General features: G+C 41.9%; 1 protein-coding gene and 1 non-coding gene across 6 annotated transcripts in view; both read right to left on the bottom strand.

Annotated features, from left to right (window-relative positions):
* Positions 1-26,500, bottom strand: part of CNTN1 (contactin 1) — a 484,199-nt gene that overhangs the window by 194,856 nt on the left and 262,843 nt on the right. For all 5 annotated transcript variants that reach the window (XM_029058335.2, XM_029058336.2, XM_029058332.2 and 2 more), the window contains 2 exons: positions 7,495-7,631; positions 1,643-1,684 (listed from right to left, as the gene is read on the bottom strand). In XM_029058335.2, coding sequence (XP_028914168.1) covers positions 1,643-1,684; positions 7,495-7,555 — 103 coding nt within the window. In that variant the 5' untranslated portion in view covers positions 7,556-7,631. The remainder of the gene's footprint in view (positions 1-1,642; positions 1,685-7,494; positions 7,632-26,500) is intronic.
* On the bottom strand, positions 13,520-13,657 carry LOC114809576. The gene has a single exon (XR_003757352.1). It is a non-coding gene; the product is annotated as a small nucleolar RNA SNORA7 (small nucleolar RNA).

Genomic DNA, 26,500 nt, shown 5'->3' with positions numbered 1-26,500 from the left:
CTCTGGCCTGGAATGTTCTCCCTCCTCACATCTGCCAAACTAGCTCTCTTCCCCTCTTCAAAGCCCTACTGAGAGCCTGCCTCTCCAGGAGGCCTTCCCAGACTGAGACCCTCTTTTCCTCTGCTCCTCCTCGCTTCCCCATCCCCTCTATGCCCTCCCTCTGCTCTACCCTCTTCCCCTCCCCACAGCACTTGTGTATATTTGTACATATTTATTATTCTATTTATTTTATCAATGATGTTTATATATGTATAGTTCTATTCATCTATTTTGATGCTATTAATGCCTGTCTACTTGTTTTGTTTTGTCACCTGTCTTCCCCTTCTAGACTGTAAGCCCATTGTTGTGTAGGGATTGTCTCTATCTGTTGCTGAATTGTACTTTCCAAGTGCTTAGTACAGTGCTCTACATACAGTAAGCACTCAATAGATATGAATGAATGATTGATAGACGGGCTCCCTGCCCTCAAAGAACTGTTAAGTAGAAAGCAATTAATACAATAAATACCATATCCTTGATTTTCCTTTCATCTTAGCCTATAATGATCAACCAAAATGACAGACTTAAAAACAATTGTGGAATTTAAGTGCTTATTGTTTTCTAAGTGCCAGAGCAGATAGAGTATGATTAGATAATACAGTCTCTGTCCCACTTGGGGCTCCTAATCTAACAAGAAGAGAGAACAGGTATTGAACCCTCATTTTACAGATGAGGGAATTAAGCAACTCTCCAAGGTCACAGAGCAGGCAAGCAGTCGAGCCGGGTTTAGAACCTAGGTCCCTGCCTCCCAGCCCCTTACTCCTCCAAGCCATGCTGCCTCTCTTTATTTAGATGAGACACATAGACATCATTCATAAAACATAAAAATCATTTCATTCTCCTCTCATATTCAAAAAACTAAGATTCCATGGAATCCCATCATTTGATTCACCTTCCTTGTCTAACAGGCACAACCATGGCTATTTTAAGGAGGAGATTACAATATAACAACACACAAGCACTTACTCTTTTAATAGTCATAATTTGGGGAGGAATCATGTAGGCCAGGAAGTAATAAGGGAAAAGTGGTTTTATGGAAAACCTACTCTTGCCCCCCCACCACCTCTTCAGGGCCCTCAGATCTGGCCTCTGATTGCAGTATCAGTGTTTTCTTTTCACGTACGTGTTTGAGCATCTCTTTGCCCACACATGTTGCACTTCAGACTAGAAACCAGTTCCTTCTAAGGGACTCATTATTTCTTCTTCACTTTGTGAAATGTCACTTTCTGCTACTATTTTTTCAAGAAGGGTATTTGGAAGTTGAACAGTAAATGATAATTATTTCTGTAATTCATTCAGTTGTATTTAATGAGCACTTACAGTGTGTAATCTGATGAACGCTTTTGGGTTCAACTAGTCTGAATTTGTGTGGACAAAAGAATATGTGCAATCTGATCTTGTGTAAGAAGAGTATTTTTGCTTCCTTCATTTTAACTCTGTTGTATTGTACTCTGCCAAGTGCTTAGTACAGTGCTCTGCTAACAGGAAGAGCCTGATACATACCATTGGTTGATGATTGACAACTAAGTAATGAAATTCTACCATGGTATTTTTATGCACAGTATATTAAAAATGCAGTACATAAACTATGCTGAATACTTACCATGGAAAGAATAGGCTGAAAATCCCTGCCGTTTGGATGGCACTATTAAAAGAAAAAAGTCAAATAGGTAAAAAGAAGTTATAAAATAAATATACAAGTATTTGCAATTATTGTACATTGAAAAGTGTTTACATCAAGCTAACATAAGTTGTGTTATATATTCACATACATTGGAAGCAGGGTAAAAACTATCATTGAAAAAATGTTACCTGGGAATTAGCAGATTTAATTATTTAAAAATACTAAAAGTATTAGGAGATTTCATAGATTAGGCTTTTCTCTCATTTGGTACTGCTAACAATATAAATGGATTTACTCTCTTCTCCCAGAATGACCATCATGGACTCTATGATGAAGAAGTAAACTCATTACCTAAAATTCACAGCTGAAATGAGCCATTTATGCAACCTTTTGTAGTCAGCTGCATGGATTAAAATAAAATTATTTCTGCTTACTTCACAATTGTGGTATTTGTGAAGCACTTAGTATGTTCCAAACACTGCACTAAGCACTGAGGTAGTTACATACTAATCAGATCAGGAACAATCCCTTGTCCCACACAGCGCTCACAATCTAAGGAAGTGGGGGGCAGGTATTCTTTCCCATTTTACAGATGAGGAAATTAAATAACAGAGAGGTTAAGTAACTTGCCCAAGAACACACAGCAAGAAAGTGTAAAAGACAGGACTAGAATCCTGGTCTCTTGGTTTCCCAGTAGTCCCAGGTTCTTTCTTCTTCTGTACTTCAATTTTGTCTACCTCGCCGCCAACACCTCGCCCATGACCTGCCTCTGGACTGGAGTGCCCTCCCTCTTCATATCTGACACGTATTCACTTTCCTTACCTTCAAAGTCCTATTAAAAACGCATCTTCTCCAGGAGGACTTCCCTGACTAAGCCCTCATTTTCCACTTCTCCCACTCCCTTCTGCATCATTCATTCATTCAATCATATTTAATAAGCACTCACTGTGTGCAGAGCACTGTCCTAAGCACTCAGGCGAGTACAATACAACAATTAACGCATTCCCTGCCCACAACGAGCTCACATTCTAGAGGGGGCTCACAACTGCTGCTAAGATTTGCATGTTTTATTCACCTCAACCCCACAGTAGTTATGTACATATCTATGATTTGATTAATTAATTTATTTCAATGTCTGTCATCCCCTCTCCACTGTAAGCTCCTTGTAATAATGTTGGTATTTGTTAAGCGCTTACTACGTGCCGAGCACTGTTCTAAGCGCTGGGGTAGACACAGGGGAATCAGGTTGTCCCACGTGGGGCTCACAGTCTTAATCCCCATTTTACAGATGAGGTAACTGAGGCACAGAGAAGTTAAGTGACTTGCCCACAGTCACACAGCTGACAAGTGGCAGAGCTGGGATTCGAACTCATGACCTCTGACTCCCAAGCCCGTGCTCTTTCCACTGAGCCACGCACGCTGCTTCCTTCCTTGTGTGCAGGGACCATGTCTACCAGCTCTTTTATACTGTACTCTCCCAAGTCCTTAGTACAGGGCTCTGCACACAGAAGCACTCAGTAAATATGACTGACTGATGGACTGGTTGTTTCTTCACAATGCTGCTCCTCCATCATTAAAATCTCCCCTTTTCTTTCTATCCAAACTGCTATCACGTTAATCCAAGCACTTATCCTATCCCACTTTTGTTACTATATCAGCCTCCATGCTGACCTCCCTGCCACAGGTCTCTCCCGACTCCTGCCGTTCGGATCATTTTTCTATAAAAAGTCCAGGCCACGTCTCCCCATTCCTCAAGAACTTCCAGTGGTTGCCCATCCATCTCTGCATCAAACGGAAACTCCTTATCATCAACTACAAAGCACTCATTCCCCTTGCCCCCTCCTCTCTCACTTCTCTACTCTCCTACTACAGCCCAGCCTGCACTTCTGACTCCCCTAATGCTAACTTTCTCACTGTACCTTGATCTTGTCTATCTCACTGCTGACCTCTTGTCCATGTCCTGCTTCTGGCCTGGATACCCTCCCTCTTCATATCTGACACACAATTACTCTCCCCTCCTTCAAAGCCTTACTGAAGGCCCATCTCCTCCAAGATGCCTTCCTTGACTAAGCCCTCCTTTCCTCTTCTCCCACTCCCTTTTTTGTACCCTTTACTTGCTCCCTTTATTTATCCCTCCTCCCAGGTCTACAGCACTTAAGTACAGACCTGTACTTTTATTTATATTAGTGTCTGTCTCGCTCTGTAGACTGTAAGCTCGTGGTAGGGAGGGAATGTGTCTGTTGTACCGTTGCATTGTACTCTCCCAAACACTTAGGACAGTGCTCTGCACACAGTAGACACTCAAATTCTACTGAAATATTGACTGACTGCCCAATAGCATCTTCTCAGTTGACTTTGCAGTCTCTCCTTTCCCAAGGTTGAGATCCGTGTTTCCTATGCTTACCACACAACACTCATCCACTAACCTTCTGCTCGATCCCCTTTAACTGCGTGCTAGTCCTAACACCTCATGCCTTATTAAACCTTTCCCCCTCCCTTCTTTCCTCCTGGCAGCCATTTCAACCACTCACTTTCCAGTGACTCCTCCTTCACTGGTTTCAAACACTGCTATGAATTCCCTATACTAAAAAATACCCTCCTTTGCTACCACAGCACTTTTCAGGTATCACCCCATCTCCTTCCTACCATTCCTCTCTGAACTCCACAAGCGAGTTGTCTGCACTCGCTGCCTCCACTTTCATTCCTCCCTGAACTCCACAAGCGAGTTGTCTGCACTCGCTGCCTCCACTTTCATTCCTCCAATTCTCCCGTGGACTCCTTACAGTCTGACTTCTGCCCCCTTCACTCTTCAGAAACTCCCCCGTCTAAGGTAACCAATGACCTTCTTCTACCCAAATACAATGGCCTCTATTCTAATCACTCTCGACTTCTCAGCTGCCTTTGACACAGTGGACCACCCCTTCTCCTGGAAGCATTATCTTACTTTGGCTTCACTGACACTGTCCTCTCCTAGATCTCCTCCCATCTCTCGGGCTACTCCTTCTCAGTGGCTGTCATCAGTTCCTCCTCCTCGACCTCTCACCTTCTAACTGTGGGAGTCCCTCAAGGTTTAGCTCTGGGTCCCCTTCTATTTTCAATCTATTCCTATTTCCTTAAAGAGCTCCTATTCTTCCACAGCTTTAATTACCATTTCTAAATGGTTAATTTCTTTAACCTACCTCTCTGCTCCCAACCCCTCTCTTTTCTCTGCAGTCTCATATTTCCTCCTGCCTTTAGGACATCTCTACTTAGATTTACTGCTGCCCCCTCAAATTTAACATGTCTGAAACAGAACTCCTCATATTCCTATCTAATCCCTATGTTCCCAAGACTCTCCCATCATCATCATCATCATCATCAATGGCATTTAATGAGTGCTTACTATGTGCGGAGCACTGTATTAAGGGCTTGGAAGAGTACAATACAAGAGTTGGCAGACACATTGCCTGCTCACATGGAGCTTACAGTCTGCAGGAGGAGACGGACACATTAATATGAATAAATAACATATGATGAATTATTAAAAGACATTCCATAAGTGCTGTGGCTTTGAGGGTAGAGTGAATATGAAATGTCCAAATGCCACAGATCCAAGTGCATAGATGACTCAGAAGGGAGAGGTAGTCAGGGAAAAGAAGGTTTAATCAGGGTAGGGTCTTGGAGGAGATGTGACCTTAATAATATTCTGAATGTGGGGAGAGTGGCGGTCTGGCACATATGGAGGGAGAGGGAGTTCTGGGGGATGATATGGGAATAGAGACAGAGGTGAGATAGATGAGGCTGAGGCACAGTGAACCTGGTGCTAGAGAACAAAGTGTCTAGGCTGGGCTGTAGTAGGAGATCAGTGAAGTAAGGTAGGAGGCGGGGAGCTGACTGAGTGTTTTAAAGCCGATGGTAAGGAGTTTCTGTTTAATGAGGAGTTGGATGGGTAGCCACTGGAAGTTCTTGAGAAGTGGGGAGACGTGGAATGATCCAAGCAGCAAAACGAAGTATGGACTGGAGTGGTAAGAGACAGGATGCAGGGAGGTCAGCGAGGAAGCCGATGCCATAGTCAAAGTGCGGTAGGACAAGTGCTTGGATCAGCATGATAGCAGTCTGGATGGAGACGGAAGGGCGGATTTTAGCAATGTTGTGAAGATAGGCAGAATTTGGTGACAGACTGAATATGTGGGTTGAATGAGGGAGAGGAGTCGAAGATAATGCCAAGATTATGGGGCTGTTGCAATCATCGGCCCCTTTTGTACAACTCCCCACCTCCAGCCTCTCCCCTCTTCAATACATATATCCTTAGTTACCCAGATCATTTGCTAAAATATAATTTTGCTCACATCTCATCACTCCCCCTAAAGCAATGGCTGCACATCCCCTCCACCTCAAGCAGAGCTTCTACTCATTTAAGCCACTCCATCAGCTCTTTCCCATTCCTTATCAATCAATATCTTCCATCTTCTGCTACTACAGCCTAGCTTCTATGCTTACTCCTCTCAAGCCATCCTACTGTCCTATCTACCTTGTTCTCATCTCTCTTACCACTGACCTCTTGTTTGTGGCCTTTGCCTAGAAATCTTTCTCCCTTCAGGTCTGTCAGCATTATTTAGGTCCCAACTCTTCCAAGAGGTCTTCCTCAATTAAGTCCTCTTTTCCATAGCTCGCTCTCCCTTCTGCATCATCTCTCCACTTCAATCTGTGACCTTTCGACATTTGATATTCTCCCCATCCCCAGACCCACAGCACTTTAGTTTCTATCTACCCCAGTGTTTGGAACAGTGCTCGACACATAGTAAGCCCTTAACAAATACCATCATTATTATTAGTAGTATTATCTTTAAATTATATATTATAAATGACCTATTTTTCATATTAATGTCTGTCTCCCTGTCTAGATCTCCCCATCTAGACTGAAGGCTCGTTGTGGGCCGGGAACATATCTGCTAATTATTTTGTATTATATTCTCCCAAGCGCTTAGCATAGTGCGCTTCACATAGTAAGAATCCAATAAATATGACTGATTGATTCATTGCCAGACCAATCAATCAATCATTGAGTCAATCAATTCTATTAATCAAGCATTTAATGTGTGTGGAGCACTGTATCAAGCAGTTGGGATACAAATACAAATAAATCACGCATATTTACTTAAGTACTATGGGACTAAGATCCACAGTAGACCACTGCTCTGCCCAACTTCAAATCCCTTCAGAAATCACATGGTCTGGCAAAGGCATTCCCTAATTAATCTCTCATATCCCTAGCCTAGTCAGTTAACGTCTCTGGATCTCAGTTACTTCATCTGTAAAATGGGGATTATTCATAATAATGATTATGATAACAATAATAACAGTATTTGTTAAGCGGTTACTCTGTGCCAGGCACTGTACTATAAGCTGGGGTGGATACAAGCAAATCGGGTTGGACACAGTCCCTATCCTGCATAGTGCTTACAGCCTTCATCCCCATTTTACAGATGAGGTAACTGAGGCACAGGGAAGTGAAGTGACTTATCCAAGGTCACTCAGCAGACAAGTGGCAGAGCTGGAATTAGAACTCAGGTCCTTCTGACTCCCAGGACCGTGCTCTATTCATTATTCCATACTTTCTTTCCATGCTGCTTAAGAGTGTAGGCCCCATGTGGAACAGGGACTATGGCCAATCTGATAGACTTGGATCTACCCCTGTGCTTAGAATAGTGCTTCTCACATAAATAACTACTTAAGAAGTACTATTATTAAGATGAAGTTGATGATCATCATCCTCCAATCTACTTCTTGTGCATCACAAAGCACTTGGTGTAAAAATATTAATTTATTTACATTACAAAAGAGCCTCTTACCTGCTAGGCAGAAAACGAAGCATGTAGTAAGGAGTTGACTGATCAAGAACCACATTTTCATGTTGTATTCAGGGGTGATTTGGTACCATCAGAAGAGTTTTTGCTTGGCAGTGGGTAGTCAGATAACCCTAAGAGACCTGAGTCAGGAAAGAAAAAAAAGAAGTGTGAACAAAACTCACCATGCCTATTTCAGTTAGTATATTCCTTAGTATATTTTATATTTATATTTTATGTTTTTCATATTTTTTGCTTTCGACTAGACGACTTATGGAAATTATGACATGTACGTGAGTCCCTTGAGGGACAGGACCCTTGTTTTTCTACCTGCCTATTTTGTACTTGCACATAGTACAATGCATTTAACACAGTAAGTGCTTAATAAGTACAATTACAACTACTATTACTTGTGTACAGTAAAAGCTATGTTAACTGAAAAACAGAGTGAGCTAATGGAAAGAGCACAGTCCTGGGAGTCAGAAGACCTGGATTCAACTCCTGGTTTTGCCACCTGTCTGCTCTGTAACCGTGGACAAGTCAGTGAACTTCTCGGTGCCTCACTTTCCTCATCATTAAAATGGAGATTCAATACCTGTCCTCGCCTCCTACTTGGACTGTGAGTCCCATGTGGGACAGGGACCATGTCCAACCTGATTACTTTCTATCTACCCCAGTGCTTATTACAATGCTTGACAATCAATCAATTTATTGATCGTTTACTGTATGGAGAATACTGTACTAAGCACTTGGGGAGAGTACAATATAACAGACCCATTCACTGCCCACAGTGACCTTGTGGTCTAGAAGGGGAGACAGACATTAATAGAAATAATCAACTACAGATATGTACACAGGTGCTGTGGGGCTGGTGGGGCGGGGGGGTAAATAAAGGGAGCAAGTCAGGGTGACACATCAAGGAGTGGAAGGAAAGTAAAAGAGGGCTTAGTCAGGGAAGGACTGTTGGAGACGTACCTTCAATAAGGCTTTGAAGAGGGAAGACATAAATACTTAACAAATGCCACAGTTATTACTATTATTATTTTCAACTGCTATATTATGGAGCAAGATATTGTAGTAGCCAAAGTCACAGTCTTGGCCCAGAGACCCTGGTGGGGATTGTCTCTACCAGCAGAAGTTTATCTCTGAGGTTGACTTGAGACTGCCAAAATCAGGCCAATTGCAGTTCCCCTGGAGCGTTGGGCAGGGAATCCTAACAGAGCTGTCTGACAGTCTAGTGTGGGCTAACACATGCTCAGCTGGTCTCACTGTAGCCAGTAATCCTTCCTTTAGCAATAGTTTCAGTTCCTGAGTTGTCAATGGGGTTTCCAAAGGCTACATCCACACCAGAGACCTTTTTTTATTATGGCATTCGTTCGGTACCTCATATGTCAGGAAATGTACTAAGCGCTGGAATAGGTACAAACTGATGAGTTTGCACACAGTCTATATCCCACATGGGGCTCATAGTCTTAATCACCATTTTGCAGAGGTGGTAACTGAGGCATAGAGAAGTTAAATGACTTATCCAAGGTCACACAGCAGACAAGCGGTGAAGTGGGCTTTGAACCCAGATCCTTCTGACTCCCAACCTATGATCTATTGACTAGGTCATGCCGAACCCGCTTGGCCAGTGCACAACTTTTCAGTGATTCCTCTCTCTCTTAACCTTCAATCTAGCATTAAATCCTGTTGATTCTTTTTTCATCCCCTTCACCACTCTAAGGGCTTCATTATGGACTTTGTTATCTCTGACTCACCTCTTTCGTTCGATCCTTATATTTAGTCTGTCACCAAATCCTGTGGGTTAGTTCTACCTTTCCAAATTCTGCAACCCAACCTGGTACCATACTGGGCCGAACACTTTTCACGGTCTGATTCCCAGCCTACTTCTCCCCATGGAAGCAGTGTGGGTCTAGTGGAAAGAGCACAGGCATGAAAGTCAGAAGACCTGGGTTCTAGTACCAGTTCCACCTTCTCCTTGCTGCATGACCTTGGGCAAGTCATGCAATTTTTCTGTCTCAGTTTCCACATCTGTAAAATGGAGATGAAATACATGTTCTCCCTCCCCCTTACAATGTTAGCCCCATTTGCACCCGAAGTTGTGTGTGACTTATTTTCTATCTATCAGTGGTATTTATTGGGCACTTACTATGTGTGGAGCACTGCGCTGAGTACTTATCTGCCTCAGCATTTAATACAGTGTTTGGCTCATAGTAAGTGTTTATCAAAAACTACAGTTGCTGTCACTCCAGTCCGTACTTCCCTCTGATGTGTAGATCATTTTTCTAAACAGTCATTCTTTGCACATCTCCCAACTCCTCAAAATCCTCCCAAGTGCTGCCTACCTATCTCTGAATCAAATCGAAGCTCATTACCATTGGATTTAAGGCAATCAGCATGCGACCCTCACTTAACTTCACTCCTCTCCTACTACAACCCTGCCAGCACACTTCACTCCCCTAACACCAACCTGCTTACTGTGCCTCAGATTCGTCTTTCTCCCCGTTGGCCTTTAGCCCCTGTTCTCCCCCCATCCTGGAACTCCCTCCCTCTTCACATTTGACAGACCTCTGCTTTCCCCAACCTCATGTCCTACTAAAATCACATTACCTCCAAGAAGCCTTCCCTGACTAACATTTCAACTCCCCACCATTTCCCCCTCCCTTCTGGGTTAACTACAAACTTTGGTCTATCCCTCCTGCTTTACTGCCTATCTCCCTGACTTGACTGCAAGTTATTGGAAGGTGGGGATCATATCTACTAACTATTCTACAGTGCTTAGCATAGTGCAATTTAACACTTCCACGGCACCTGAGCACTTTGGGTATCCACTCCCTCTTAGGTGATGGAGAAGTGCTAAATGGCCATAGTTAGGGAATACAATGGGCCTTTCTTGGGAATGTGTCCCTAGGACAACCTAGAACTTTTAGTTCCAACTCTTATTTTACTGAATACTAAATTGACACCTTCACTCTTCCCTGCATGCTGTATGACAATGTTTTACTGGAGAGAGATTTGCCCTGTTGACATATCAATTTCTCTAAGCATGACGTTATAGATAGAGCATGGGCCTGGGAGTCAAAAGGTCATGGGTTCTTATCTCAGCTCCACCATTTTTCTGCTGTGTGAATTTGGGCAAGCCACTTCACTCCTCTGTGCCTCAATTACCTCATCTGTAAAATGAGGATTGAGACTGTGAGTCCCCGTGGGTCAGGGACTGTGTCCAACTCAATTTGCTTATATCCACCCAGTGCTTAGTACAGTGTCTGGTGTATAGTAAGAACTTAACAAATACCATCATTATTATAATTATTACTACTATTATTGAGGGTCATTTCCATATGAACTATTTTTACCTTCTCTAAGTACAATCAGCAAACATAAGCCAATGTCTTACTGTACCATAGCCTTACTATACCCCAAGAACTACTGAGAGCCATTAAATTTGATTTTGTCAAATGCATGTGGGTTCATTCCCAAACTCTGACTTGCATTGTTGGGGTGCCAAACTGGGAATTTTGGTTTTCCATGGGATGAGCAGTATGTGAATGTGCTCAACTTCCACACCCACCACCTCCCATTCTAAGGGTTCCATCAGGAATTGGGGAGTGTTTTGCTTACTGATCTGGGTTTTGGCTCAGTCAAAGAAGATGGGAAGCCCTTCAATCTCACGTCTCTGCTCAGTTGAGTTACCAACACTACAGCAGAGGCCAAGTGGAACTGTGATCAATAATCTAATGAGAAGGAAGAGCTTTCAAAACAATAGATGTATGTATCTCACCTGGTTGCCAAATGGCATCAACCAGAATGCTCCGCCCCTAAAGTCAGAACATAAGGTTGTCCTCTGGAATAAATGTGAGGGAATGGGGAGAATGTATTCACAAAATCAAAGTGACATCAAGAAATGTTTTAAACAAGATTTGCTAGGGATGGGTAAATAAACACTTAGTAAATTGTATCACCCACTAATCTAGGGTAAATCTGAATTCAAGTACAGGTCTAGAAGCAAGAGGTTGAAAGAGGAAGCAAAAGATAAGAATCTTGACGCTCTGAAAAAGGTACTTTAATTGAAATTGGCTACACCAGAGGGAGAAGCGGAAGAATGATAAAAGAATTGGACATCTGAGTTCAGGATCAAAGTTAAAATGTACTAGAAACTTCAATGATGAGCTACATGGCTCTGATTTAGATTGATGACTGTAAGGTCCTTGTGGGCAGGCAACATGCCTACCAATTCTGTTATATTTAACTCTCCCTACCACTTAGTACAGTGCCCAGCACACAGTAAGCATCTGATAAATATTATTGATTGATTAGGAAAATTGCTTTACAAAATAGGAATCTAAGGATGAAAAATCAAACTCACAAACCCCCAAAATAATCTAAACCTTATTCAGTAGAGTTTTTCTGGGTTAAGCATAAGGAGAAAAGACTTGGACTGAGATCATAATAGGTCTTTATGATAGACCTTAAACTAGCAGGAGAGTAATTATGCCTTTAAGTTGTGTACTTACCAAATAGCTTTAGAACACAGGGTAATGGGGATGAAGGACTTTAATTTCTCAAATGTTTTCTATTAAAAAAGTCAGCAGGTCACAAAGTAGGACAAAGAGGCCATTAAAAGAAAACAACCACATTTCCCCCCCAAAAGAAAATTCTTCCAAGTGCATTTAATAATGATGCCCATGGAGAAGGACTGCCAAATGCATACTAGAATTTAGGAACTCCACACTAAAGTTGGAATTGCACTTTAAAGAGGAAAACAAACATAAAAAAATTATTCTACCATATCAAAAACAGAATAAATAGGTAGAAAATTGTTAGATGAGCTCCACTGTAAACAAATGCAAAGTAATGCATGTAGGTAAAACTGATCCATCACTTACAGGATGATGGGCTTTAATCTGTAGAAAAGAATTTGTGAAATCATTGCTGATGGCTTCAATTGAAAGAGTATAGAGAATAAAACCAACCTGAACCAGGGGATAGAAATATTTAGGAAATGAAGACAGACCCGAAATACTAGGACTCTTCTGTATGGAAAGACAGTAGCTGGGAGGAGACATAACCATAGGTTACATTATTTGGAGGGGTGAGGGTGCAGTGCATAGGATATGTCCCTAAACTATTCCATATTACTAAGGAACTGACCAAAAGAAAGTCTCATTCACACAGTGTTAAATTTATGGAAATTATAATTATAATTAATTATATATAAATTATATATATGAATTATATATTTATATATATAAATGATAATTTATGGCAGAGATGAAGATTGAAAATTCATTCAATAGTATTTATTGAGCACTTACTACGTGCAGAGCACTGTACTAAGCACTTGGAATGTACAATTCGGCAAAAGATAGAGACAATCCCTGCCCAATATGGGCTCACAGTCTAATCATGTCAGAAGGCTAAAGAGTGACAGTTAAATATAGAGCTGAGAGGTCTAAAATGTGGTTCTGCTTGCTACTTGCCCCATTATGGGCAAGTTCCTTAACTTCTCTAGACTGCAGTTTCTTCATCTGAAAAATGGGGAACAAAACCTGAATCTCTCTCTCCTACTTGACTGTGAGCCCCACGTGGGACAGGGATTATGTCTGACCTGATTGTCTTGTGTCTACCCCAGTGTTTAGTACAGTGTTTGTCACAAAGAAAGCATTTAACAAATGCATTTAACAAATATTACTATTACTAGGGATCGTGGCCAGGGACCGTGTCCATCAGCTCTTTTGAACTGTACTTCTCCTAACAGTTCAGCCCTCTCCACACAGTAAAAACTCAATATTAAATAGGCTTGTCTTGTCCTATGCTGTCGAGCCATATCTAACCCATATGAACTCCATGGACACATCTCTCCCAGAATGTCCCACCTCCATCTGCAATCGTTCTGGTAGTGGATCCATAGAGCTTTCTCAGTAAAAATACAGAAGCGGTTTACCACTGCCTTCTTCTGAGCAGTAAACTTGAGGTCCCAAACTCGACTCTCTCCCATGCTGCTGCTGCCCAGCACAGGTGAGTTTTGACTTGAAGCAGATGGCCTTCCACTCGCTAGCCACTGCCCAAGCTAGGAATGGAATGGTTAGGCCTCTGCTTGATTCTCCCTCCCGTAGCTGAGACTGGTAGAGTACTGAAAACTCTCCAGGTGCCATCCTGAGAGGGGAATAACTAGGCTACTAAAATGAAATTTTGAGGAGGAAAATTTGGAAGGAAAAATTTAAGAAATTGAGATGCTGTTATCCAATACCATCGTTCCACCAAACATTCTGCTGCCACTGTCAGGGACAGAACTTTGTGATAGAAGAACCCTGGATCTCACACAGAGGTGATGATTCTTAGGTTCTATGAGTCAATCCATCGTATTTATTGAGCCCTTACAGTGTGGAGGACACTGTACTAAGTGCTTGGGAGAGTACAATAAAACAGAGTTGGTAGAAATGTTCACAACCACAATCTACAGGGAGAGACACACATTAATATAAATAAATAAATTTTGGATAAGTACTTAAGTACCTTGGGCCAGAGGGAGGAGTGGATAAAGGGAACAAATCCACATGCAAGAGTGAGTTTGGCAGACTTGTTAATAAAAAGGGAAAACATTCATTCTTATGAGGACAACTTCTTGAAAACAGAAAACATCCTGAAAATAAAATACTATTGAATGAATGAAAATACAAAGCCAAACCAAGTAAATCCACCAGCCAGCTCTAACATTCATGTACTTACTCATAACCAGCCTCAGCACTTAGGTGTATGTGTTTTTTTCAATAGTGCATACCAATTATTTATCTTGGTTTACTCCGCAAATATACATATGTGTGTCTTCCCCATTAAATATAAGCTCCTTGTGTTCTTGGGCTGTTTCACTTCCTCACTAATTTGTATTGCCGAAGTGCTTAAAACAATACAGTGTATGCAGTGTCCACTCAATACCTTCTATTACTACTTCTCCAAACTATTTCATAAAATGGTGTGGGCTAAAGGTAGGTATCTACTGTAAAGGGACATGAAAAAACCAGGTAATCATACAGATCGATCAAACTAAAGACCCCCCCAAAACCTGAGATTTTCATATTTCTATTTATTTTTATGGACTACGATTTTGCCTCAAAAACATCTTCTTGGAAAATTATTTCACACCATGGCATGTTAAAAGGAGGCATGCACCTGGGAAAGTGACTTGAAAAAACAAGATAATTATCTAGATCAATCAAGCTAAAGACCCAAACACCTGAGATTTTCTTATTTGCATTCATTTTTATGAAATACATATTTCACCTCACAAACATTTTCCTGGAAGTGGACAATCTAATCAGTGACATGTTTCCTCAAATAATATGCTGAATTATATTTTCCAATTGACACAGGCCTTAGTACGCTACTCAAATTTAGAGATTATTAGCAAAAATAATCTTCAACATTTTGAAACAGTTGTTTTACACTGGGCAGCCATTTTTTTCCACACTGCTGAATGACTTTTGAGTGCTATTTCGTTAGAGCGGTGGGTGAGTCATTACGGTGGCACAGTAAAATTTGCTTTGTTTAATGGATTTCTTCCCATGCGTGAATAAAATCATCCTTCACATCTTGTTCTCATATTTGTTTTCTCCAGGTTACCGGTTCTGGATTGTCACCAGTCGTTTCACCTCATACGATCATGGGTGAAGGGAGATGTGAAGCAGCAGGGAATGGGGAAGAAGTCAGGCTAAAGGTGATAAATGTGGGACATTGCTCCTTCACCAAACTGAGGGAAACTGTAGGGGGAAACAGGTGCAAGAAAGAAAGCAGTATGGTGGGGTGGATACAGCACAGGCCTAGGAGTCAGAGGTCATGGGTTCTAATCCCGGCTCCGCCACTTGTCTGCTGTGTGACCTTGTGACTTCACTCCTCCGTGCCTCAATTGCCTTATCTGTAAAATGGGGATTGAGACTGTGAGCCCCACCTGGGACAGGGACAGTGTCCAACCCGACTTGATTGTATCCACTCCAGTGCTAATTATATAATTATTATTATTAAACCCTCGAAATCTCCCTCTAATTCCTCAGTCGTCCCCCCCCACCTCGCCCCAACTCACTCCCTTTGCTCTAACCTACCGCCACCCCACAGCACTATAATTCTATTTCTTTATATTAATGCCTGTTTTACTTGTTCTGATATGTATATATATCACTAATTCTATTTATTTTTATGGATGCTATTGATGCCTGTTTACTTGGTTTGATGTCTGTCTCCCCGCTTATAGACTGTGACCCTCTTGTGGGCAGAGATTGTTTCTCTTTGTTGCTGAATTCATTCATTCAATAGTATGTATTGAACACTTACTATGTGCAGAGCACTGTACTGAGCGCTTGGAATGTACAATTCGGCAACAGATAGAGACAATCCCTGCCCATCGACGGGCTCACAGTCTAATCGGGGGAGACAGACGGACAAAAACAAGACAACTTAATCATGATAAATGGAATCAAGGGGATGTACACCTCATTAACAAAATGAATAGGGTAATAGTGTACTTTCCAAGAGCTCGATACAGTGCTATGCCCACAGTAAGTGCTCAATAAATACAATCGAATTGAGTCCCCTCAGTGAAGAACCCTAAAGTCCTTCCTTAGCGGCTACGTCAGTTCAAACTAGAAGTAACAGAAAATGGATCTCTGCTGCTGTTGCTCTAAAGAGCTGGCTGGGTTCCTGAGACCACCAACCTCTAGTGCCTTCTGGTTCCCAACACCCTTAGGAACTGTTCCATCCTGCTCCCACTGTACCCTGGCAGATGCTGTAGAACGACACTTCACAGGTCAGTGGCAATATGTGTATCTCTGCCCTGTGTTGGCATTGACAATGTGTGGTTAGTCAGTTCTTAACACAATTCTTTCATTTATTAAATTCTCCCACTGATTCTCCAGTGGTCAGTTGAAGACACTGATGCGCTCCTGTAATTCAGTACTGCTGATATGTGTGTGTAATTCAGTGCAGCTGATTGTGTGTGTGTGTGTGTGTGTGTGTGTAAGTAATTCCGTGCAGCTGATTGTGTGTGGGGTGGGGAGGCAACTGGGAGGCCGGTCTATCCTATTCCAAGATTGCTGGCCAACTCCATTACTAATTTCCCTGATCACCTGGAAACCCATGTTGCCTTTCCAAGAGTTGTTCCCATTTCAGTATTTTTTGCATCACCTAGAAATAGATCTTTCTCCCAGGTTCACACTTTCTCATGCCTCTGTTTTTGGATCTGGATCCAGTATATCCACCAGTGAATTGCCCAGAAAGAGATTATTTGCCCATTTATTTTCAGAACTTTTTTTTTTTCATTCAAGTCTGCAAATCAAAGGTGGTTTTAGATGTGTATGCTCAGATAGAAAATTTTAACCTGACAATTTAAAATCCATCAGGCACTGAAAAGCAGCACAGGGAGGATCCTGTCCACGGAAGTGTCTGCAGTACTAAATTTGAGCTTTCCACTAAACTGCAGTTACCTGTAAATACATTCAGATCCACTAGATTATAAACTCAGTATGGTCCTGTCTTCTAATTCTGTTGTACATAATACAGTGCTCTGCACAAAGTAAAAGCTCAATAATACAATTGATTGACTATTACTATTATGATTAATAATAATAATGGTATTTGTTAAGCACTTACTATGTGACAGGCACCATATTAAGCCCAGGGGTGGATACAAGGAAATCGAGCTGGACACAATCTTGGTCCCAAGAGGGGCTCACAGTCTTAATCCCCATTTTACAGAAGAAGTAACTGAGGCACAGAGAATAATAATAATAATGTTGCTATTTGTTAAGCACTTACTATGTGCACAGCACTGTTCTAAGCACTGGGGTAGATACAGGGTAATCAGGTTGTCCCACATGAGGCTCACAATCTTCACCCCCATTTTACAGATGAGAGAACTGAGGCACAGAGAAGTGAAGTGACTTGCCCACAGTCACACAGCTGACAAGTGGCAGAGCCGGGATTCAAACCCATGACCTCTGACTCCCAAGCCCAGGCTCTTCACTGAGCCACGCTGCTTCCCTAAGTGACTTGCCCACAATCACACAGCAAAGTGGAAGAGCAGGAATTAGAACCCATGACCTTCTGATTTAGGATGACGGAAACTTCTACAATACAAATTTTAGCGAAATGTACCATTAGTGTCACAAATAGCAGTATTAGAAAAGTCTATTAGTAAATGAACTTTTTACATTTCCACACCAACCAAAAGAAGTTCAGCAAATAATACATGTTGTGATAGTATTTGCAAAATAGCTCATAGAAGTTGGTTTGAGCACAAGAAGATGATACATTTTTGTCCAAACACTTGGAAAAAGAAAATGATTTATTCTCCCCAACAGTCTCTCTTGAGGACATAGGGTCAGGAAGGAAAGAAAGTGGGCTGGTGGGCTGGTAGGGGGAAAATGGAAACAAGGCTTTCTGCTCCCCTAACCAATTCATCAGTAGTACTTATTGAGCTCCTAATGTGGGCAGAGAACTGTACTATGCACTTGGTCAACAAATCTGTTAACAAATCCTGTCGCTTCTACAATAACAACATCTCTAGAATCCTGTCCTTTGTATCAATCCAAACTGCTAACATACTGATCTAAGAATTTATCATTTCCCACCTTGACCCCTACATCACCCTACTGAATCAGATCTCTCCCCTCTCCAGTCCATACTTAATAATAATAATGTTGTTATTTGTTAAGCGCTTACTATGTGCAGAGCACTGTTCTAAGCGCTGGGGTAGATACAGGGTGATCAAGTTGTCCCACGTGGGGCTCACAGTTTTCCTCCCCATTTTACAGATGAGGTAACTGAGGCCTAAAGAAGTTAAGTGACTTGCCCAAGGTCACACAGCTGACAAGTGGCAGAGCCAGGATTCAAACCCATGACCTCTGACTCCCAAGCCCGGGCGCTTTCCACTGAGCCATGCTGCTTCTCTAAGCATACTTCTCTGTGCTGCCTGGAATATTTTTCTAGAAAAATATTTCTGCACACAGCTCCCCACATCTCCAAATCACATGCAGAAAAAAGAACCGATTAGAGGACTGATAAAAATAGTGATGATAGTCCTCTAGATTGTAAGTTTGTTGTCGGCAAGAAACCTGTCTATCAACTCTATCACACTGTACTGTCCCAAAAGCTGAATGCAGTATAGTTGCCTCCTTAGCGCAGTATGCCACACGTCACTGTCATAATATGAAGGTGCTGAACTCGAGTCTCAGAGGGGGCAACTGTTTATTTATGAGAAGAGGCATGGCTTAGTCGATAGAGCACTGGCCTGGGAGTCCGAAGGACTGGGTTCTAATCCCGGTTCTGCCACTTGTCTGATGTGTGACCTTTAGCAAGTCACGTCACTTCAGTGTGCCTCAGTTATCTCATCGGTAAAAAGGGATTAAGACCGGGAGCCCCATGTGGGACATGGACTGTGTCCAACCTGATGACATCTACTACGACACTTAGTACAGTGCCTGGCTATAATAAATACTTTACAAATACCATTTAAAAAAATTACACAAAAATGTGTATAAGCATTGTACCAGATAGATCGCTAGCTTTAAAAAAAATACTAGAATTAGAACTTTGCAGCTTGAAATACCTACTGTATCTTTCCTTGGTTATGGTCTACTTTGTGGGAAAGGATCTATATTAGCTCAGAAGTCCCAATCTGATTCATCCATCCTAATCTTCCTCGACCGCTCAGCTGCCTTTGACACAGTCGACCATCCCCTCCTCCTGGAAACACTATACAACCTTGATTCATCTCTCCCTTTCAACCACGTATTCAAGTCAGTTACCAAATCCTGCCTCTTCTATCTTCACAACATATCCAGAATCCACGCTTTCTTTTCCAAAGAGAGGATGTAGGAAGTTGGTCCTAGTAAGTGCTCAATAAACACCCTTGGTGTATTGACTGATTGATGGATTAACCTAGGATCCTTCAGGAAACTCAAATCAGCAGGCGATAAATTTCATCCATGGAGGAGGCAGTGATGCTGTAGCTCTGGTGTGCTGATAACTGCGCTCTGAGTACATATGCAAAAGGAATCAGGCAGATGATTATGAAGTGCTTTAGAGTCAATACAGTGTTAAAGAAAATACTAAAGAAAAATAAGATTATGTGTCCCATTTACCAGGGAATTTTCAACAGTTGAACAATTTTCATCAGTTAACTTTATGTTAATTTATGCTCTACTTGCATTCTTTCCCCGCATTGACACATGGGGAATGGTGTAAAAATGGTCTACTCTTCATCCCATAATTCACTTCCAGGTCATCTCCCCACCTTCCATTACCACTATCCAATTCAAACACTCACTTCACCTCTAATTGTCAATTCTACGACCCTCTGGGGCTCTCTCTCAATTTCCAGATGAATTGAATGCCTCCTCTCTTTCCCGTAACTTGCTGTGAGCCTTAGGGACTTTGATTTATACGTTGCTTTTGATAACTGAGTCTTTTGAACTTCACCTCAACCACTCACCAACAAGGACATTCTCTAGCTTTCATCATCCATACTACTGATATCGATAACTGTATGCTCTACATCTCTGATTTGGAGTTCTTTAACTTGTCCCACAATCATTTTGCTTTCCAGACCTAATCCTCCTGTCCCACTTTTTTGTTCCTATCCATCAGTCACCAGCCTACTTTCCCCTTATCAATGCTCCTAATAACCGTTTTCTCTCTAGAGGCCAGGGGCCATACTTTAAAAATGCTCTCTCCAGAATTCTTGACTTTATTGACCTGGCTTCCATCAATCAATCAATCAATCCATCCGTCTTTTACTCCTCTCTCAAGCCTCCGACAATCTCAACAATCTTACCAACTATTTCTTCAGTAATCGGCAGCCAGCAATGGATCCTTAAGGGATCCATTTCCCTTTCCATATCCTCTTTCCCCACATTCACAGCTCAGTCTCTCATGCGATCTCCTGTCATTCCAGTAATCAAGCAAGTCACAGCATCCACTGCACATGTACTGTATGCAGAGCACTAAATTAGGCATTTAGGATTGTACAAATAGTGAACAGAAATAATCCCTGCCCTCCAGGAATTTACAGTCAGCTGAAGGCTGCTGAAAAGTACAGTCTAAATCTGCCTGTTACTGCCATCTATTACCGAGATTAGCTGTTTAAAATGTGTCCCTTCCTTCACTCACCCTGCCCTTCCCTCCATTCTATCCACCCCTTGCTTCATCTACCTGTAAACCTTTAGTCAGGGGAAACTTCTGTGACTCCCTGCTCTTCCAATACCCCCCTAAATCCTGAATTCTAGCTGTGCTTTTATAAAAGAGATTTGTGCTTCCTTGTCCCCGCTGCTGTCTTTGGCCTGGAACAACCTCTCTCCTCAAATCAGACAATTACTTTCCCCTCCTTTAAAGACTCAATGATGGCACATCTCCTCCAAGAAGCCATCTCAGATTAAACTCCCCCTGTCCTCATCTCCCACTCCCTTCAGCATCACTCTGGCCAGCTTTCTTTGTTCTTTCCCCCTCCCAGCCCCACAACATTTATGTACATATCTGTAATTTATTTGTATTGATATTTGTCTTCCCCACTCTAGACCGTAAGCTCGTTGTTGGCAGGGAATGTGTCAGTTTATTGTTGTATTGCACTCTCCCAAGAGCTTAGTACAGTGCTCTGCACACTGTAAGTGTTCAATAAATGCAAATGAATGAATGAATGAATGAATGTTTTCCACACTTATCCTCATCCCCCAAACCAGCTGGGGCTGAGATTGGTTAGAGATGTGGAATCCCTTCTCAGAGTTCCCCCGATACCAATCTTGTCTCTACCATGCCACGGTTCATGATTTCCATTCACACCCCTAGTGGAAAGAGCACAGGCCTTGGAATCAGAGGACCTGCTTTCTAATACCAGTTCTTCCACTTGCCTGTTGTATAACCTTGGGCAAGTCATTTTACTTATATGTGCCTCTGTTTCCTCATCTGTCAAATGGGGATTCAATAACAGTTCTCTCTCCCTATTAGAATGAATCAATCCATCAATCATATTTATTGAGCGTTTACTGTATGCAGAGCACTGCGCTAAATTCTTGGAAGAGTAGAGTGTAACAATATAATAGACATATTCCTTGCCCACAATGAGTTTACAGTCTCGGGAGTAGGGGAGAGAACAGGGACAGTGTGTGATTATTATTAGAAGTAGTAATACCCCCAACATTTCCTCTAGTAATTACTTCCAGACCTTTGACCCATGAAGTGATTCAAACCACTCAGAATACTACCCATATTTTTCCCTCCCTGCTCCAGTTTTTAGGGTAATCAATTGGATATGCTTCCACCCAGTTGAAGAAGAATTATTTGCATCTGTTTGGGACATTCCACCTTCCACCTTCATGTTCCAATACCTTCCTGTCACATATGGTTGTTGTGAGATTTAGTGAACAACAATAACAACAATAATGACGCAGTATAAAGTTCATTCCACCCCTTCTCTGACTGTGATTTCCCAAGCTGTAGAGTCATAACTCATTCATTCATTCAACAGTATTTACTGAGCGCTTACTATGTGCAGAGCACTGTGCTAAGTGCTTGGAATGTACAATTCAGCAACAGATAGAGAAAATCCCTGCCCACTGATGGGCTTACAGTCTAATCGGGGGAGACAGACTGACAAAAGACAACTTAATCACGATAAATAGAATCAAGGGGATGTACACCTCATTAACAAAATAAATAGGGTAATAAAAATATATACAAATAAGCACAGTGCTGAGGGGAGGGAAAGGGGGAAGGGGAAGAGTAGGGGGAAAGGGGGAAAAAGGGGCTTAGCAGAGGGGAGGTGAAGGGGGGGCAGAGAGGGAGCAGAAGGAGAGAGGGAAAAGGGGAATCTCAGTCTGGGAAGGCCTCTTGGAGGAGGTGAGCTAATAATAATAATAATGTTGGTATTTGTTAAGCGCTTACTATGTGCCGAGCACTGTTCTAAGCGCTGGGGTAGACATAGGGGAATCAGGTTGTCCCACCTGGGGCTCACAGTCTTAATCCCCATTTTACAGATGAGGGAACTGAGGCACAGAGAAGTTAAGTGACTCGCCCACAGTCACACAGCCGACAAGTGGCAGAGCTGGGATTCGAACTCATGAGCCCTGACTCCAAAGCCCGTGCTCTTTCCACTGAGCCACGCTGCTTCTCTCTCAGTAGGGCTCATGCATCCAATCAAAATAATTCATCAAAATATTAAATATATTAAAAATCCAATCAAAAGAACACCCCACTTCCATCTGCACTCTGCACTCTGCAGTCATGCTGGTAATTTATCCATAGAGTTTTCTTGGTAAAAATACAGAAGTGGTTGACCATTTCCTCCTTCCGTGACTCCCAGGCCCGTGCTCTGTTCACTACGCCACGGTGATGATAGAGGTGGCATCTTTGAGATCCTATGGGTCTCTTCAGTGTACCATATATCAAGAAGATTTTTTGTAAATATTTAAGCAGAATGCTCCCTACATGTATGTCGGGAATTACTAGACTGATCGGAAGTAGCGTGGCTCACTGGAAAGAGCCTGGGCTTCGGAGTCAGAGGTCATGGGTTCGACTCCCGGCTCTGCCACTTGTCAGCTGTGTGACTGTGGGCAAGTCACTTAACTTCTCTGTGCCTCAGTTACCTCATCTGTAAAATGGGGATTAACTGTAAGCCTCATGTGGGACAACCTGATTACCCTGTATCTACCCCAGCGCTTAGAACAGTGGTCTGCACATAGTAAGCGCTTAACAAATACCAACATTATTATTATTATCAGAAAAAAAAGGCAACACCTGAGAACTCAAAGCACTGGCAGTACTGCATATATTTTCCCTTCATAAATAGGTTCTTAATGGGCAGGGATTGTGGCTACCAACTGCTGAACTCTCCCTTAAGCTTAGTCAATGCTTTGAACACAGAGAGCACTCAATAAATACCATTCATTCATTCATTACCTGGGGAACATTTATTACCTTAACTGTGTCAGATCAGATAATTTAATGGCAATACTGATTCAATTTCAGAATTGATGAGAAAAAAATCACTCTGATAAGCCATTAAAAATAATAGAAATAATTTATTCTCCCTAAATTACTGATAAGTCATCTAGGTAAATGAAAAGCCATTTTCAAACTAATGAAATATTAATGACTCTATATTCTTCCATTTCATAATTATAAATATGTTGTCTTTTATTTTTAGAACAGGCTTTCATCCTTACTCTATCTGGGGCCAAACTCTCATTACCCTGCACATATTATTCATTTTTAGAAATGCCAACCCCTTATAGGCTGCAGAGTGGATTTCATTATTAAAATAAAATAATAATGAAAGAAGGAAAGACAAATCTTGCCACACTTGCGGGATGATAACTCCAGGAAATCTGAGGCAAATTTCAGTGTATCTAAATAGTTATATTCAGATTAACATTTTGTATAACCTTTAACAAGCAAAGCAGTGAAGCAGCAATAAAATTACATTTAGAGCTTCTTTTGATTAAATGTAGATTGCTTTTATTATTCCATTTCTCCTGGATTTCAAATCTTGCCTATTAAAAATTTTGCTCTCTAGTCATGCCTACATTTCAAGGATTCTTACAATATATTCTATTTTGCTCACAGGTTTTTTTTCAATGTTTTTAAATTTTAAAAAATCAAAAGTATTGCAGAGTGTAAATGATGTTTGTGAATTTCTGTGGTTGTGAGTGTTGATAAGTCAAACTCTCAAGCACTTACTACAGTGTTCTGCACAGAGTAAGTGCTTGTTCTGCACAGAGTAAGCGCTCAATAAATAGTTACTAAAAGAGCATGTCATCAAAAATAGTTTGGGGGCAACTTACTCCTATCCAGAAAGTACTAAATATCATTTGGATATAGAAACGACATCAATCAAATTGCAAGGAGTACTTATTGAACACTTAGTGCCTGCAGGGTGCTGGGGAGGGTACAGTGCAATAGAGTTGATAGACATGAACCCTGCCCAAAAGGAGCTTATGGTTTAGGCAGGGAGAAAATAAATTACACATAGTGGAAATGACAGAGAACAAGGTTTTGTACATAAGTGTCGTGGGCCAGGGGTGGGGAAGAAGTCAAGTGTTGAAGGGGTACAGATCCAAGCACATAGGGAACAAAAGGGGGAGGGCAAAAAATAAGCAGCGTGGCCTAGCGGGTAGAGCACAGATTTGGGAATCAGAAGGACCTGGGTTCTAAGCCTGGCTCTGCCACTTCTCTGTTGTGTGACCTTGGGGAAGTCACTTCATTTCTCTAGGTCTCAGTTACTTCATCTGTAAAATGGGGATTAAGGCTGTGAGCCTTATGTGGGACATGGACTGTGCCCAACCTCATTATCAATTAACCACCCCAGTGCTTAGAACAGTGCCTGGCACATAGTAAGCACTTAACAAATACTATTATTCAGTGTTTAGAGCAGTGCTTGGCACATAGTACGTGCTTAAATACCATTATTATCATTTAAAAAAAAGTATGGAAACGCAGGGTTAATCAGGGAAAGCTTCTTAGAGGAGATAGTATAATACTCTGCACAGAGTAAGCACACAGATATCATCGATTATTTTGACTTTAATGGGGCTTCAAAGATGGGGAGAACGTTAGTCTTTCAGACATGAAGGGGGAAGTAGTTTCAGGGAAATGGAAAGACATGGTCAGGGAGTCAGGGGTACATAGATGAGATCAAGGTACAGGCAAAAGGATTAAAGACTGCTAGCTGGGTTTCAGTAGGAGATCCGTGAGGTAAGGTCGAAGGGGGAGTGAGTGCCTTAAATCTGATATGAAGGAGTTTCTGTAAGATGAACGAGCTGCATGGGACTTTGAGAAGTGGGAAGATATAGACTCTCCCATCTGCATCCTCTATGCATTGCAGCGTGGCTCAGTGGAAAGAGCCCGAGCTTGGGAGTCAGAGGTCATGGGTTCGAATACCAACTCCGCCACTTGTCAGCTGTGTGACTGGGCAAGTCACTTAACTTCTCTGGGCCTAAGTTCCCTCATCTGTAAAATGGGGATTAACTGTGAGCCTCACGTGGGACAACTTGACTACCCTGTATTTACCAGCGCTTAGAACAGTGCTCTGCACATAGTAAGCGCTTAACAAATACCAGCATTATTATCTGTACCTTTTGGGCGCTTGATGTTCATTCCATCATCAAGCTTCACAGCACATATGTACCGATTCTTAACCTACTTATTCATGCTAATGTCTGTCTCCCCATCTAGATCATTGGGGACTGAGAACTCGTCTACCAACTATTGTTATATTGTACTCTCCCAAGAGTTTTGTACAATGTTGTATAGAGTGTACAATAAATGACATTGATTGGACTGAATTGTTTTTAGAAAAATGATCCAGGCTGCAGAACGAAGTATAGACTAGAGAGGAAAAAGGAAGGAGGCAGGATGGTTAGCAAGGAAGCTGGTGTAGTAGTCGAGCCAGGATCTGATAATAATAGTAATCATGGAATTTTTTAAGCACTTATTATGTGCTAGACACTGTAGTAAGTATTGGGGTGGATACAAGCAAATCAGGTTGGACAGTCAGCTGCACAGTCTCAATCCCTATTTTACAGATGAGGTAACTGAAGCGCACAGAAGTAAAGTGATTTGCCCAAGGTCACAGAGCAGACATGTGGGGGAGCCGGAATTAGAACCCATGACCTTTTGACTTCCAGGCCCATGTTTTATCCACTAGGCCATGCTGCTTCCATGGCTTGGAAGTGCTTGTATCAGCATGGTAGCATTTTGGATGGAAAAACAGGGATGGATTCTGGAGATGTAGTGAAGGTGGGACTGACAGGATTAGGCAACAGACTAAATATGCAGATTGACTGAGAGAGGAGAGTCAAGGATAATGTCAAGCTCACAGGCTTGGGAAACAAGGAGGATGGTGGTTTTATCTTTAGTGAGGGGAAAGTCTGGGTGGGGATGGAAAGTCTGGGTGGGTCAGAAGATAATGAGTTCTCTTTTGGAACTTTTGAATTTGAAATATCAGCAGGACATTATAGCAGAGATGTTC

The sequence above is a fragment of the Ornithorhynchus anatinus genome, chromosome 2, assembly GCF_004115215.2.
Source record: "Ornithorhynchus anatinus isolate Pmale09 chromosome 2, mOrnAna1.pri.v4, whole genome shotgun sequence".
NCBI lineage: Eukaryota > Metazoa > Chordata > Mammalia > Monotremata > Ornithorhynchidae > Ornithorhynchus > Ornithorhynchus anatinus.
This window is presented reverse-complemented; position numbering and strand designations above follow the sequence as displayed.